Raw genomic sequence first — 15,192 nt, forward strand, 5'->3', positions numbered from 1 at the left:
GTGAGTCCCTTAATAAACCTCCTCACTCTCTCTCCCTCAGTAGGTAGTAAGAGGAGAGCATGACGAGCCAAATCCACAAAACGGGACTCATACTGAGTAATTGTCATACTGCCATGCTGTAGACGTTCAAATTGCTTGCGGTAATCCTCTCTCAGTGTGATAGGAAGGAACTTCTCAAGAAATAGCTAAGAGAACTGCTCCCAGGTAAGTGGAAGAGATCCAACTAGTCTGGCCAATGTATAATCTCTCCACCACCTCTTGGCGGAACTCGTCATCTAAAATATAGCAAAACCAACCCCATTGGTCTTAACTATACCCATGTTCAACAGCACCTCATGGCATCGGTCAAGATAATCATGTGGGTCCTCAGGAGGTGTACCACTGAAGTGAACTGGAAAGTTCTTAGTAAACTTATCCAGTTTCAACAAGGCCTCAAAAGATATGGCGGGCCTATCACTGGTCTGTGCCGCAACAACTGCTGAACTACCCCTACTGGCGGGGCTACTGGAGCCTGATTCTGGGGAACCATCTCCTCCGGAGCAGGAGTAGTGGGAGTTTGTGCTCCTCCCCTAGCCTGTGAGATGGCTGGTGCCACTGTAAATGTACCATTCTGGGCCACGCCCTCCATAAGACTCACCAAACGGAATAGAGCGTCCTGAATCACTAGAGTAGCTATGAATCCTTCCGGGACCTGAATTGGTCCAACTGATACATTCTGAACTGGAACCTCCTCTTGAAGGTCCACCTGAGGTTCTACAATAAGTGTTGCTGCTCGAGCTCTAGACTGAGCTCTACCTTCGCCTCTGCCTTGGCCTTTAGCATGGCCTCGACCTCGACCTCTACCCCTGGCCATAGTTGCCACCGGGGGCTCTGGTCCCGTCCATCGGTAGAGGTATTACGTGTTCTCACCATCTGCGAGAGAATAAGAGTAGAATGGTTCAACCATCGATGATAGAATAAAATCGCACGATAGAATAAGAAAGAAATGATATAGTTCCTAAATTTCATAGCCTCTGAGAGATAAGTACAGACGTCTCCGTACCGATCCTTCAGACTCTACTAAGCTTGCTCGTGACTCGTGAGACCTATGTAACCTAGTGCTCTGATACCAACTGTTACTACCCAAAATTCCCACCTTCGGACCGTGATAGCGCCTAACATTTCACTTGCTAGGCAAGCCAACGTTAGAATAATATTATACATTTTAAAATAATTTTTAAATTTATTAATAACAAAGAATTAAATGGGGAAGTAAAGTCTAAAATATAGTGAATAATCCATAAAATAACGATGTCTAAATACCATCCCAGAATTAGTGTCACAAATGCACGAGCTTCTAGAATAATTCAAATAAAGGTCTGAATAAAATAAAGCTGTCTGGAAACAAACACACAGCTAAAGTAAAGTAGACGGGGACTTTAGAACTACGGACACCGTGCAGTTATACCTCAAGTCTCCTATGGTAGCTGAAATCCGAGCAAGTCTATGGTACGCCGCCAGGACCAACTTCAAAATCTGCACAAGAAGTGCAGAGTGTAGTATCAGTACAACCGACCCCATATACTGATAAGTGACGAGCCTAACCTCGACGAAATAGTGACGAGGCTAAGGCATGTCACTTAGAATAACCTGTACGCAATAATAGTAATAAAAACAATAATATAAATAAATCAGGTAACTTATTTTTAACAGTTGAAGCCAATTCTGCAGTCATAGCCAATTATTATTTCCATCAATTTCCGTTGCAGCGTGCAACCCGCTCACACAGCATATTTATTTTCAATCATCCCATATATTTATTTTAATCAAGTATATATAAACTTTTAAATAAGTCTGTTGCGACGAGCAGCCCGATCCCCTAATATGGACTACAAAATTTATCCAATTCCGAGGTCAAATGGACCTTCAAATCTTAAATTTTTATTTTTGGAAGATTTTATAAAAATCTGATTTTTTTTCTTCCATAAATTCACAGATTCATGATGTAAATGAGTATGGAATCATGAAATATAATCAATATAGGATAAGGAACACTTACCCCAATGTTTTCCCATGAAAATCGCCTTACCCGAGCTCAAAAATAGAAAAAGGGTTAATCCCATTTTCCAGAACTTAAGTTCTGTTTCTGGAATTTTTACCCTTCGCGAACGCAGTCAGTGCCTCGCGTTCGCGAAGCACAAATTTGTGATGTCTAATTTTACCCTTCGCGAACGCGAGGTCTATCTCGCGAATGTGAAGCTTGCCTGTCTTGTCCTTCACAAACGCGAGATTCCCTTCGCGAACGCGAAGGCAAATTACCTGGCCAGCCTCTTTCCCTTCGCGAATGCGAAGCTTCGCACCTCAACCCTTCGCGAACGCATTCTCCCTGTCACGAACGCGAAGCATAAAACGTGCCAGTCCAATTTACTCTTCGCGTTCGCGAACGCGAAGAAGAACACACTAGAAGCCTAAAGTTTGCAGAAAATAAGATTTTCTAAGTCCGAAATAATCCCGTAGCCTATCCGAAACTCACCCGAACCCTCGGGGCTCCAAACTAAACATGCACCCAAGTCCTAAAATATCATACAAACTTGCTCGTGCGATCACTTCTCCAAAATAACACCTAGAACTACGAATCAGACCCCAAATCAAAGGGAATTTTCAATAAAACTTTAAAATTTATATTTTCACAACCGGACGTCCGAATCACGTCAAATCAACTCTGTTTCTCATCAAATTTGACAGACAAGTCATAAATATTATAGTGGATTTATACCGGGATCCAAAACCAAAATATGGATCCGGTGTCAATAAATCCAACATTAGTAAATTCTTAAAAATTATTAAGCTTTTAAACTTTTAATTTCTCATCAAAATTCCATATCTCGGGCTAGGGACCTCAGAATTCGATTCTGGACATACGCCCAAGTCCCAAATTGCGATATGACCTACCGAAACTGTCAAAATACTGATTAGAGTCCGTTTGCTCAAAATGTTGACCAAAGTCAACTCAGTTGAGTTTTAAAACTGTATTTCATATTTTAATCAATTTATCATACAAATATTTTCCGAAAAATTATACGGACTGCGTACGCAAGTCGAGGAATGATAAATAGTACTTTTCGAGGTCTTAGAACACAAAATTACTTATTAAATATAAAGATGACACTTTGGGTCATCACAGTTGACTTTTTATTTCTTCGTAAAGATCGTAATTCTATTGTTCGAATTAATTTCCTATAATTTATATTTATAGTATGAAGTTATTTTGGATATATTCGAGCTGTTTGGAGTTGGATAATTGAGGGAAAGTCTTATTAATGGATTGAGTTAGCGTGATTTGAGGTAAGTGACTTGCCTAACCTTGTGGGGGGAATTACCCCTTAGAAATTGTGTTGGTTGTCATAATTGTGATATGTGAAAACCGTATACGCAAGGTGATGAGTGTGTACATGGGCTAAATGATGAAATTACCAGTTTTAACTATATAGATTCCTTTCATGCCTTAATTGAGTTATCCTATCATGTTATATTCGTCATCATTAGTCTATTTTCACATATTCTACTTGTCTTATCTCTTACTTGCTAATTGCTCTACGTGTTTAGTTGAAGTTCTTGCTTCCTTATTTCGTATTCATTATTTGACTATTGAACTCTTTACTTAAAGTTGTCATTCTTGTTGTTGAAATTGGTATTGAGTTACAAAGGTCGTGATTCCTATTAAGGCAAAGTGTTAAGTTGTGCCATAATATTCTGTTAAGTTATTCACTTTCGGTTGTTATTATTGAGATTCTGAGTACATTGTGGTTGAGTCGTGGGCTCCTTATTGTGAAAAATATTATTATTGTTGATTTCTTAAGGTTTTGGGTTGAAACGCATGCGGTAAGATAATGTGAGCTTGATGCACGTGGCTAATAGGGAAACTACTAGAAGCCATGCGGTGTGATAAGGTGGGCTAAAACGCGGGATGCTATTTCGGGAAAAGTAATTTTCAAAACTAAATGCAAAGGCTCCCGCGGTGATATAAGGAAAAATTGTGATTTATTCTTGTGATTTGATACTACGAGGCGGTACCTCGGTAGTGACTCTTATTGGCATTCCTTCTTTTTTGCACCTGTCTTTGGTTGTTGTTTCCTTAGAATATTATTAATTATTTTCTCTCTGTTGCATCAAATTATTTTAGTTCCATGTAGCTAACCTTGATATGCCATTTGTTGTTTAAGCTTCATTACTGTCATTATTATACTGCCTTACACTTGTTCAGTCTTTTTATTTATTCCAGTAGGGCGTTGACCTGACCTCGTCACTACTCTACCGAGGTTAGGCTTGTCACTTATTGGGTACCGTTGTGATATACTCATGCTACGCTTCTGCACATTTTTTGTGCAGATCCAGGTACTTCCTACCAGACCAAGCATCAGTGATTAGAGTCCGTACGTGGAGACTTCAAGGTACACCTGCCAGTATTCGCAAGCTTCGGAGTCCCCCTCTACCTAGATTATTTTATTTCTTATCCTTTATTAGATTCTGATGTATAGAGATGTTCAGTATCACTTCATAGAGTTTGTTACTTGTATTTCGTCGGGTTTTGGGCTACTATATATATACTGAGTCATGGAGTTTTTTTCTTTGTATTAGTTGTTTTATTTTGAGACTTTAAATGTTACTTCCGCATGTTGTTAGGTTTACTTAGTCTTAGAGATTAGGTACTGTCACGACATCATACGAAGGAAAATTGGGATCGTGAAATTTACATTCTTGGTTATGTCTGTTGCTCTTCGTCTTTCACTATTTGTTTGGTGAAATTTACATTCTTGGTTATGTCTGTTGCTCTTCGTCTTTCACTATTTGTTTGGTTTACATTCTTTGGCTTCTGCTTAAAACTTAGACTACTACTGCATATTTTGGATTTTTATTACTATGTAAAGTAATAAAAGGCTTTATGAGGTAAGGAACTAACTTTGAATAATGTGATGGAGTGTGCAGGTAAAGCAAATAACATGCAACAACATGTAGCAATTTATTCTAAGTCATGCTTTAAACATTATGCCTCCTGCACTATCGGCTAGTTTCTTTCCTGTAAAACTTATTATCCTTAATTTTTTTAATGTCTGGTGGAGCTATTCCTAAACAAACTAAGAGCTGAGTGAGGACCTTATTTGAGATGCTCTTTTCCTTCCAAAGCAAAATAATCACTCCTCTAGCTTATTTAGTTGCTAAAAGATTTGACAAGCTTTCAAATCTTCAGAGAAGTGTTCAGAGAAGCCAACACTATGGCTAAAATTTTATTCAAATATGGTTATACTAATAATGCTATTACTGTAGTGCTACATCTTATTTTCTTGCCTTCTTTTGTATATGACTATTATGATTATACGAATTCAAATACGTGGAAGCAAGTAAAATAAAAGAAACTAGAAGAAATAAAGGGGATAACACAAGAATTAGACAAGGGAAAAATAGAAATTAAAAGAAAGAATGGATAATCAATCCAAATAGATGAGAAAGAACTCATAAATGGATCCATAACCAAAAAAGATCCAAATTGGGTTCACTAAAAAGATAAAGGGATTTTACTTACACGCTCTTCAAAAGGAGTAACACACTTATTCATCAAAATCTAACTTATGAAACTAAACCCTAAAATTAGCTATTTATAGTAGCTACCTAAAGCTATTACAAGAATGGCCAAATGCGCCTTGATTGCTAATTGCAAAACTAACCTTCACTCTTGACCTCTTATAGAATTCCTTTGCTTTAAAATCACCTTGATATCATCTTGATTTATTGGCTATTTTAGGATATTTTTGGGCCAAAAGAAAATAACGAGGGCATTTTTAGCTCAATAGATGGACGAAGGGTACTTACAGTGGCAGTTTTGGCCCTTTTATGTAAAGGGCATTATATTAGTGGTCATGATCGAGAGTATAGTATTGACTAAAAACGAGTACCAGTCCATGAATTTTTTATTGAGATATGCCCATGCCCTACAGTAAACAACAATAACAACAACCCAGTATAATCCTACTATTGTAGTTTGGGGAGGGTGATGTGTACGTAGACCTTACCCCTACCCTAGGGTAGAGAGGTTGTTTCCAATAGACCCTCGGCTCCCTCCCTCCAAGAACTCCCCACCTTGCTCTTGGGGTGACTCGAACTCACAACCCCTTGATTGGAAGTGGAGGGTGCTTACGACTAGAGCAATTCAAGCTAGACTGTTCAATCAAAATAAATTCTTTTTTTAACTATTTGTTAAAGATTCCACATGACAAGCTTTGTATTTTGTGTACCCACACATTGCTCAGGGGGAGGTAATAACATATTTATTTTGTTCAAGGAGTCATCATTTGTATGTGTCTTTTCATCATTATAAATGTCTTTCGGCCATAGGTTCTTTTTATCGAACAAGTAAATAAAATAAAATAATAGTATTACCAACTAATAAATCATATATCTATAATGCAGATCAAGAACATGCATTGACCATGTAATAAAACTTTAACCAAGACTCGAAAGTCCTCAACTACATCTAGGGTTTTAAACTTAAAACAGAAAAAAATAAAATAACAAGCAGTACTTACTAGGACTAGTATATTAATTTTCTAACAAATTTAATTTGTGCCAATTCTATAGGCAAGAAAAGCTTCCAACGTTCCAAATTTAGTACAACCTAGTTTTTCCATAGGGTTTTATTTATGTTTAAATTAAATTTTTAATATATTTAAGCTAAAACAATAAATACTAATGTTGATGATGGTTGGTAGGGGTGTACAAGCCAAACCGAACCGACGAACTAAGTCAAACCAAAGAAAAAAACCGATTTGTGGTTTGGTTTGGTTGGTTTGGTGTTGGAAAATAAAAAATCGATCACTCTTGGTTTGGTTTGGTATTAACAAAAAAAAAGTCAAATCGAATCTAAATCAAACCGACATAATATATATATATAAATTTATACATAAAAAATATATATATATATATATATATATATAATATATATATATAAATTTATACATAAAAAATAATCATTAAAATCTAATTTGTAAGTATTTTCTAAATTATTTTATAGTTTTCAATGTCTTGAGATATTATTTATTTGTGGGCTTGTAAATTCACTATCCACTTAATAGATTCTAATTACACAACCTAAATTTGAAGCCCAAACTAAAACCCAATAAGAAAAGATAATAAAATAGGTTATTCCTTGTTTTCATTCTTCTGTATCTTTCCTATCTTCCAACTCCAAAGTCAAAAAACTCCAAATAGAGAAAACCCTTCCATCAACTTCACGACGAGCTTCCTTCTTTGTAATTCCGAGCCACTGTCCAAGTTTGTAATTATATATTAGTTTTACTGCTCCAACACAATTTGGTAAGCTAAAGTATTTGATTAAACCAATTATGTTATTTTGTCCCTTTAAATTTGGGTATAATTGTTATCTTAGATTGTTGGTCCTGAAATTTGATGTTACGAGTTGTGTTCTTTCAATCCAATATTGCACTTACATTTGTGATAAAATCACTGCTTAATGTTAAAGGTTCTCTAAGAAGGAATGCAAGCTTCAAGACTATCTAGAAGAAATTAAGAAAATTGAGCAAGTTGAAGAAGGTAATTTTATATATTTAATTCGTAATGAATTTGATTCTATCTTTATATTGTTTAACATGTAACTGTTTTTTTTTCTTCAGAATGTCCAGGTGACCCTTTGAGTATTGATTAGTTTAGAACTTCAGTTAAACAAAATAGTGTCAATCTATTCATGGTGCTTGGCTGCTTGCGGCTTATTTCTAACTTTTGTCTTGGCCAACTTTAATTAACTTAATATTTTTTGTGGAACTATAAGTTGGGTTGTAGCTTTTAGTTTATCACATGTTTATTGTCATTTTCTATTATGGAAGGTCTTGGAATTATGATTCATACTAACAATTGCTATTCCTCATATATTATTTTAATAAAAATAATCATGCGGACAATTTGTAATTATTTGATCACTTTTTCAAGCATAATATAACTAAAAAGGAAAATCGAAAATAAATCGAAAAATCGAGGAAACCGAAAAAACCGACAAAAATCGAAACCGAAAAAACCGAGTTTATATTGGTTTGATTTGATTATAAATTTAGTAAACCGACATAATTGATTTGGTTTTGGTTTAATAAAAAACCGAACCAAACCGCCTCACGTACACCCCTAATAGTTGGAGTAATAATATAGTTGTAATCAGTACACTACTAGTAGTAAAAGTATTCATGAAGCAAACCAATAATATAATAAACTATAGGAAATTCACACTTTTAGTCCCTAAAATACTGATAGTTTCTGATTCTGATCGTATTTGACCTAATCATTTATCCTTCTGCTTGTAAATCTTCACAAGTTTAATGAATATATTTATTGTTAAGTCATTTGATTATTCATGTGTTATTAAATTATACTATTATAATTTCACGTTTGATGGTAATATAATTCTAAAAATAGTCTAAATATAACATATTTCCTATGTAAAGGGAAAATAATTTATACATTTTGATCACTTCAAGGGTAAATATGCTTAGCAAACTATATCAAGGATCAAAATCGAAAATTTCCAATAACTACTAAATCAAAAAGTGCAATTACTTCTAAACAATATTTTAAGATTTTAATCATTCTGAAATCCTTCTTTTTTCCAAAAATAAATAAAAAAATAAATGAATTCCTCAACATATATGGAAATCGTATATCTCCCCTTTTTTTTCCTTTCAGTAAATATATTTTTGGTCGGCCTCTTAACCAAATTGAAATAGGAGTATGTAAATTACATCAAGAAAACTTATATAAATACCCCCACAAAATTCTTTCACACCCTCGAAATTCCTTCAAAAGATCCGACTACTCAATTAGGGTTTCTCTGCAATATTATTCTTGAAATATAGGAGAAAACAAATCAGAGGAAATATGTCTTCCACTGGTGAACTTGCTTGTACTTATGCTTGTTTGATCCTTCATGATGATGGCATTCCTATCACTGTAACACAATCTTTTCCTTTCTCTCATAATTGTTTGTCTTTTTACTTTTGTTTTTTGTTTAGTTTGTAACTTGCTTTCTTAAACCCAAAAAAAAAGAACGCTTTACTTTGTCTCATAATTTTCTTGTTTAATGTTGTTCTTGTAGACATAGCAAAACATATTGTACATTAGAATAATAAGATTTATATGGACAATGCTAGTTAATTGAGATTTTGTTTTAGTTATGTTATTTCATATTCAATATCTCTAAGTTTTTTGTTCCTATCAAAGATTCATAAGGGTAGTCCAGTGCACAAGGATCTTGCGTTTACGTGGGGTCCGGAGAAGGCCGCGCCCAAGAGTTGTAATATAGACAGGCTACCATAATACAAGCATTAGTGGATACATTCAGGGCTCGAACCCGTGCTACCAAAGATTCATATGCCTTTAAAAGAATATAAATAACTTCTAGTATTTTCTATTTTTGTTTTATATGACTTAAAACTTATATAGATAATCTTAACTTGTTTCGAATTGAGACGATGTTATTTGTTCTAAAGTTGATGTACTTTTTGTATAGGCCGAGAAAATTGGCACACTCATAAAAGCAGCAAATTTGAAGGTGGAATCATACTGGCCGAGCCTTTTTGCAAAACTTTGTCAGAAGATGAACGTAGATGAACTTGTCATGAACGTCGGCGTCGGCGGAACTGCTGCTTCTACCACCGCTGTAGCCGCTGCTCCCGCTCCTACTACTGATCACGATGCCGCCGCTGCACCTTCCGCCAATGACAAGAAGAAGGTATACATTCAATCTTCCACTAATATTTCATGACCCATTACTAGTTCTTCCGTCTAAAGTTGTACATGTATATGTATTCTGTCTAAAATTAAATCACTAATAAGAAAACAAGAATTAGCGATGAACAAATTATGTAGCTAAATAGAAAAATCTGTTTAGCGATGGATTAGCGACATATTACGAAAATATTCTGTTAGATACAAGCAAATTAGCGGTAGATTAACGATGTAGTACATAACTAAAAAAGATTTCCAGCCATGTAAGTCTATATGTAAGTGAATGGTGACCAGAAAGTATAGTCGTTCTCTCTTCCTTCCTGACCTTTCGGCCAAGCCACTTTGTGGATTAATGTCTGATAGCTTTTCCTTCTCCCCAACCGGTGTCAGGTCGTGCATGCTATGGGATGGAATACTATTTCCCCCCACCCCTCTTTATTAACTAAGCTGCAAAAGCTCATTTATTGTTTTCTCTCGTTGCAGGAAGAAGTAAAAGAAGAGAGTGATGATGAGTTGATGTTCAGCTTGTTTGACTAGAGCTTGCAGAATGTGGCGATCCTCAGCTTGTTGGCTCTTTATTATATAGAGAATTATTGCAGTATAATTTTAAGTTTTTAATATTTGGAGGACTACTTTATTATTATTGAGACTGGCTATTCACGCTCCCAGAATTTTTATACATGTTTCATCTAGATTTTAAACATTTTCTACTACTGAGATTAAGAATGACGATATTTTGGTTAAGCATATTATGAAAAACGGCAGGTACATTAATACCAAAATTTGCATTCTAACACTTACAAAAAACTCTAAATAGTGTCGATTTATTTATGGGGTCGTAAAAAATCCTACTATAGATTTGTGCTAGCCCCACAAAATAATTCTTTTTGTGGTGGTTTAAATGTTGCGTTATAAAAGACTCACACTATATATATCAATTTGTGGTGTGTGTTCCAACCTCCCAAAAAATCAGCTTGCTTCAATTTTTGTTATGTATATTGCACTAGAAAAGAAATTGAGCATATCATTTATTGCACTAGGTCCAAAAATAGAAGTGTTTACTCGAAAAATGGATTGAGTTGAATTTATACGTGGTTCCAAGGATATGTGGCGTAACTTAATATAAATTGTAAGGAACAATGAATCGTAGGACTCAACAAATAGAATCAATTTAAGAAATCTGAAAGAACGATTCTTTATTGTGGAAGAATATAGCGTTTTTATTACAATGTAAGCCCAAGAAAACTTGCCCTTTCATAAATGATAACCATGCCCTTTATAATAGAGGGACCTTGCTCTAAGCATAATAAAAATACTCAGTGGAAGACCCATGATAAATCAGTTTTTTCACGATTTCTGCCAAGATTCTCGCTAGTGGGATTGCAACGGCTTTTGTCTGTGAGCTCGATCTTGCCTTGAGCCTTCGATCTTGGTTCGAGCTCGATTCTGACTCGAGCTCTCAATCTTGGCTCGAGCTCGATTCTGACTCGAGCTCTCGAATTGATTCGGGGTCAATGTTGGTTGGTCTCTGGATCATAAACATGATAGCTTTACTCTGCGTCATAGTTCGATTTGGACTAGAGCTCGAAAATGATGTCCAACTCGACATGGATCGTCTCCTCAGGTTCGAGGCTTATTTGTTCTATCTTTGGAGTCTCAGTTCGATCGACCATCATTCGAACTTGATCGGACATGCGAAGGTCAAAATCTATTTCGACCGTATACAGATAGTCCCCTCGTTTTTCAGGAAGAATATGGTGATAAACGATATGATTTTTTAACAGCTTTATCGGATTATAACCTGACGTCCCCTTCGGGCTCGATCATGACCCATGTGATAGCTGTCGCGTCGATTTAGTCTTTCAAGGCATTTAATGTATGTCAGACAGTGATCGACCACCGCTGATACTGAACCGCCATCGCTTAAGCCTATAAATAACCCTTCCATTTAACACTTTTACATCTTCAATCTTCCAAACTTCCTAAGTCTCTTTTTGTATTTTCTAATTTACTCGCAAGTTTGTGTGTTTCCCAAAAGCTCCTCTTCAATTCTATCAAATCTTTGTCACTTTCTTCTATTCCTCACCTTTGAATTCGAAAATGGCGAAAACATCACAAACCATTTCTTAGAAAGAGAAGGCTTCATCTTCACAGTGTGCCGCCAATGAGACACCGGCAGAACCATGTCCTGAGGAGTGTGTTCCCGGGACGTGTGTTCTTACTTCAGATTTTAAGATCGATAAAGGTTCATTGGTCCCGGGCCGGTGTGAGCCGGTATCGAGGTACATGTGTTCAATAACCGAGAAGCAGCTCAAACAGCTAAAGAAGGATTGCAATTAGGATGAAAAAGAAATAATAATTCCTACCCCTGACGAAGATATCACTTCTTGCGTGAAAGGGTTTTTGAATGTGTATACTTACCCTTTCACTTTAGGTCAGGTCGATTCCGTTATTATTGACTTCTGTTGTCAATACCAGGTAACCCTAGGCTAGGTCCATCCTTCTTTGTGGCGGATCGTTATCCTGATCTGATATTTTGTGAGCAAAATCGAGCGAATGTCGTTCACCCTCGACCATCTTATCCGATTGTACCGTCCTCGACTTTTTTGAGGAGGGTTAATAAAACTTTAGCGTCGGGCTACCAAGGCTCTGTCCTGGAGCATTGAGGAAGACAGAGATCGGGGTTGGATGGGCAGATTCGTTCGAGTGAGGACTTCGAACCTGATTCCGGCTGAAAAGATGCCATTTCCCGAGGAGTGAAATATGAAACGTAAGTGTGATCCTGCTGTTACTTCTACTTTGTTCTTTTATTTCTTTTCTCATCGACACTCCCCCCTTTTGTGATGTAGCGGTTCCTTGGATGCCCGGAGCAGTTTTCGATCTCAAGAACTGGACACGAGCTCTTGTTTCGACCTCCACATATGACGAGCGCTCATGGCGTGATTTGTCAAAGGGTCAGTAAGAGGCAAAAAATCATGGTAAGCCCTTTTCTCGTACTCTTTGATAATTCGAATGAGGTGGTTTTCAAATATTTTATTAAGATTTTCCATATGCAGGTTTGGGTAAAGACTCGATTTTGAGGCCTTTGTCCAATGAGGAAGAAATCTTGGCCTCTGTCCCAAAACCGGTGAAGGGAAACAAAAGGCAAAGAGTCCCCGTTCCCGAAGACCCAAAACCGAAGAAGAGGACGACTCGTAAGCTGAACAAGAATGTCATTCCTTTGACCGCGGAATTAATTCTGCGTATAAGGGATGAAGATGAAGAAAAAGAAAATGATGGGTCCGCTCTGGCAGCCCGAACGAAGAGAACCACCGATGCCCCATCGGCAGCTGGATCAATGATGCTTCACGAGGCTCCGCCTCGAACTGAGGATATACCGGAGAAAAATTTGGGTAGAGTCCCCGAATTATTGGAGATCGAAGACGTATCTCATCGGAGCCAACGGGCATGGGATATGACTGAAGGGGCCCTCGAATCCCTTCGAACCGAAGAGAATGCTCCAGGTGATTCATTTGGGGTAGCAGCAATCGAAGATTCGCCTACCTTTCCCGTTTTTTCTGCTGGGGTGATTCGGGAAGCCCAAGCTTTAGGGGGCCTCGATCTAGACAGGCCTCACGATGGAGAGGATCCCTTTCGTGACCTGTTTACCGGTATCGAGGATGTTGTCGGTACTAGTGATGAATCAGATCTTTTTCACGGTGTGCGGCAGGATTTGAATCAGGTAAGCTTTTAAAATTATTTTGCCAGTACTACCTCTATGTTTACTTTTCGTTAACTTTGTTTCTTGTTTCTTTGTAGGCAGCGACTGTTCATCGAGAAGCATGTTCTCGGTCTCAAAACGAGCTGCGTCGATACGAGGCCGACCTTCAACGGGTTACTGATGAGAGGAACTCCCTAAGACTTCTCTTAGGTCAGAGAGAAGAGGAGATAAAAGACCTCCGAGCTGAGTTGTCCAAGGCTTACTGAGATCAGACCAATTTGTCTGAGCAGGTAATGATACTTTTGAAAGCCTATAGGCTTGATACTGGAACGATGGCTAACTTTTCGGTCTCACAGCTGCAGCAAAAAATTAAGATGATCGGGATACTTTGTGAGGAGGTTGACGTAATAAAAACGGAGTCTTTGCAGTGGAAAGAAGGTATGGACCGCTTTGCTGTAGAAAAAAAAACTGCTCGAGCCCAGCGCAACTTCAGAAAATGAAGGAAAAAGGCTTGGTTCAAGCAAGAAGAATAGAGGAGCTTGAGGCTCGGTTGGCCTCTGTACTTGCCAAGGCCAAAATTGATGCCAAAAAGGCAAAGGCCGATGTGGATGCACTCGTGGCCGTCTATCGGGCCGATGCTAAAGCTTCCCAAGTCCAAGCAAGAGAGGCAGCTGATACCGCCGATATTCGAGCACATCTGGTCGCCGAACTAGCTAAGTGCCGATCCCGAAGGGAAACCCTCGAGGATATCCATGCTGGTGGTTTCGATCTCGCTGAAGAGATAAAAAGGGCCAAAAAGCTCGAAGCCGATGCTGAAGCTCTGGTTTTCGATGACGATGATGATGACAATGATGATGATGATGGGAGCAAGAGCGGATCCAAGAATGGGGGGGAGCTTGATAAAGAAGAGACCGCTCCTGAGGATGACCAAGAAGTTTAGTCCTTAGTTTTTACGTTGTAATCAACCATGTAGATAATTTTGTATATTGATAATTCTGCCGACTTGCTTCTGTTTCGTGAAGACTTTATTCACGCCTTTATGAATGTTTTCACAAGTATCTAAACAACTTAATCAAATTTTGACTTCATAGTCTCTATGATCGATCGAGCATTTTTTCAGACTTAAAGTGATGTATCCCTTAGGCTTAGTAGTTGATTCAATGATTCGAACTCCAAGAAATATAGCCCGTAGGCGTAATGGTCGAGTGAGTGCTTGCTCGAACTCGAAATGAAAGTATCATGTAAGCTTATTAGTCGAGTGAATGATTCGAACTCGAAGTAATGTAGCCCGTAGGCGTAATGGTCGAGTGAGTGCTTGCTTGAACTCGAAATAAAAGTAGTCCGTAGGCTTAGTCGTCGAGTGAATGATTCGAACTCGATGTAATGTAGCCCGTAGGCGTAAAGGTCGAGTGAGTGCTTGCTCAAAATAAAAGTAGCTCGTAGGCTTAGTTGTCGAGTGAATGATTCGAACTCGAAGTAATATAGCCCGTAGGCATAAAGGTCGAGTCAGTGCTTGCTTGAACTTGAAAAGTAGCCTGTAGGCTTAGTCATCGAGTGAATGATTCGAACTTGAAGTAATGTAGCCCGTAGGTGTAAAGGTCGAGTGAGTGCTTGCTCGAACTTAAAAAGGTAGCCCGTAGTCTTAGTCGTCAAGTGAATGATTCGAACTCGAAGTAATGTAGCCCGTAGGCGTAAAGGTCGAGTGAGTGCCTGCTCGAACTCGAAATAAA

At 37.7% G+C, this 15,192-nt stretch overlaps 2 protein-coding genes across 2 annotated transcripts; both read left to right on the top strand.

The window, feature by feature from the left end:
- Window positions 1–8,848: 8,848 nt before the first annotated feature.
- LOC104096553 (large ribosomal subunit protein P1-like) lies at window positions 8,849–10,416 on the top strand. Its single transcript, XM_009602938.4, has 3 exons — window positions 8,849–8,985; window positions 9,545–9,766; window positions 10,246–10,416. The coding sequence occupies exons 1-3, from the start codon at window positions 8,914–8,916 to the stop codon at window positions 10,297–10,299; spliced, it is 348 nt and encodes a 115-aa protein (XP_009601233.1). The 5' UTR covers window positions 8,849–8,913; the 3' UTR covers window positions 10,300–10,416.
- Window positions 10,417–13,794: 3,378 nt separating this feature from the next.
- Window positions 13,795–14,402, top strand: LOC138897108 (uncharacterized). Its single transcript, XM_070183065.1, has 2 exons — window positions 13,795–13,900; window positions 13,984–14,402. Exons 1-2 carry the CDS (start codon window positions 13,795–13,797, stop codon window positions 14,400–14,402), a joined length of 525 nt encoding a protein of 174 aa, XP_070039166.1.
- Window positions 14,403–15,192: the final 790 nt, after the last annotated feature.

The sequence above is a fragment of the Nicotiana tomentosiformis genome, chromosome 8, assembly GCF_000390325.3.
Source record: "Nicotiana tomentosiformis chromosome 8, ASM39032v3, whole genome shotgun sequence".
In the NCBI taxonomy this organism is placed as follows: domain Eukaryota; kingdom Viridiplantae; phylum Streptophyta; class Magnoliopsida; order Solanales; family Solanaceae; genus Nicotiana; species Nicotiana tomentosiformis.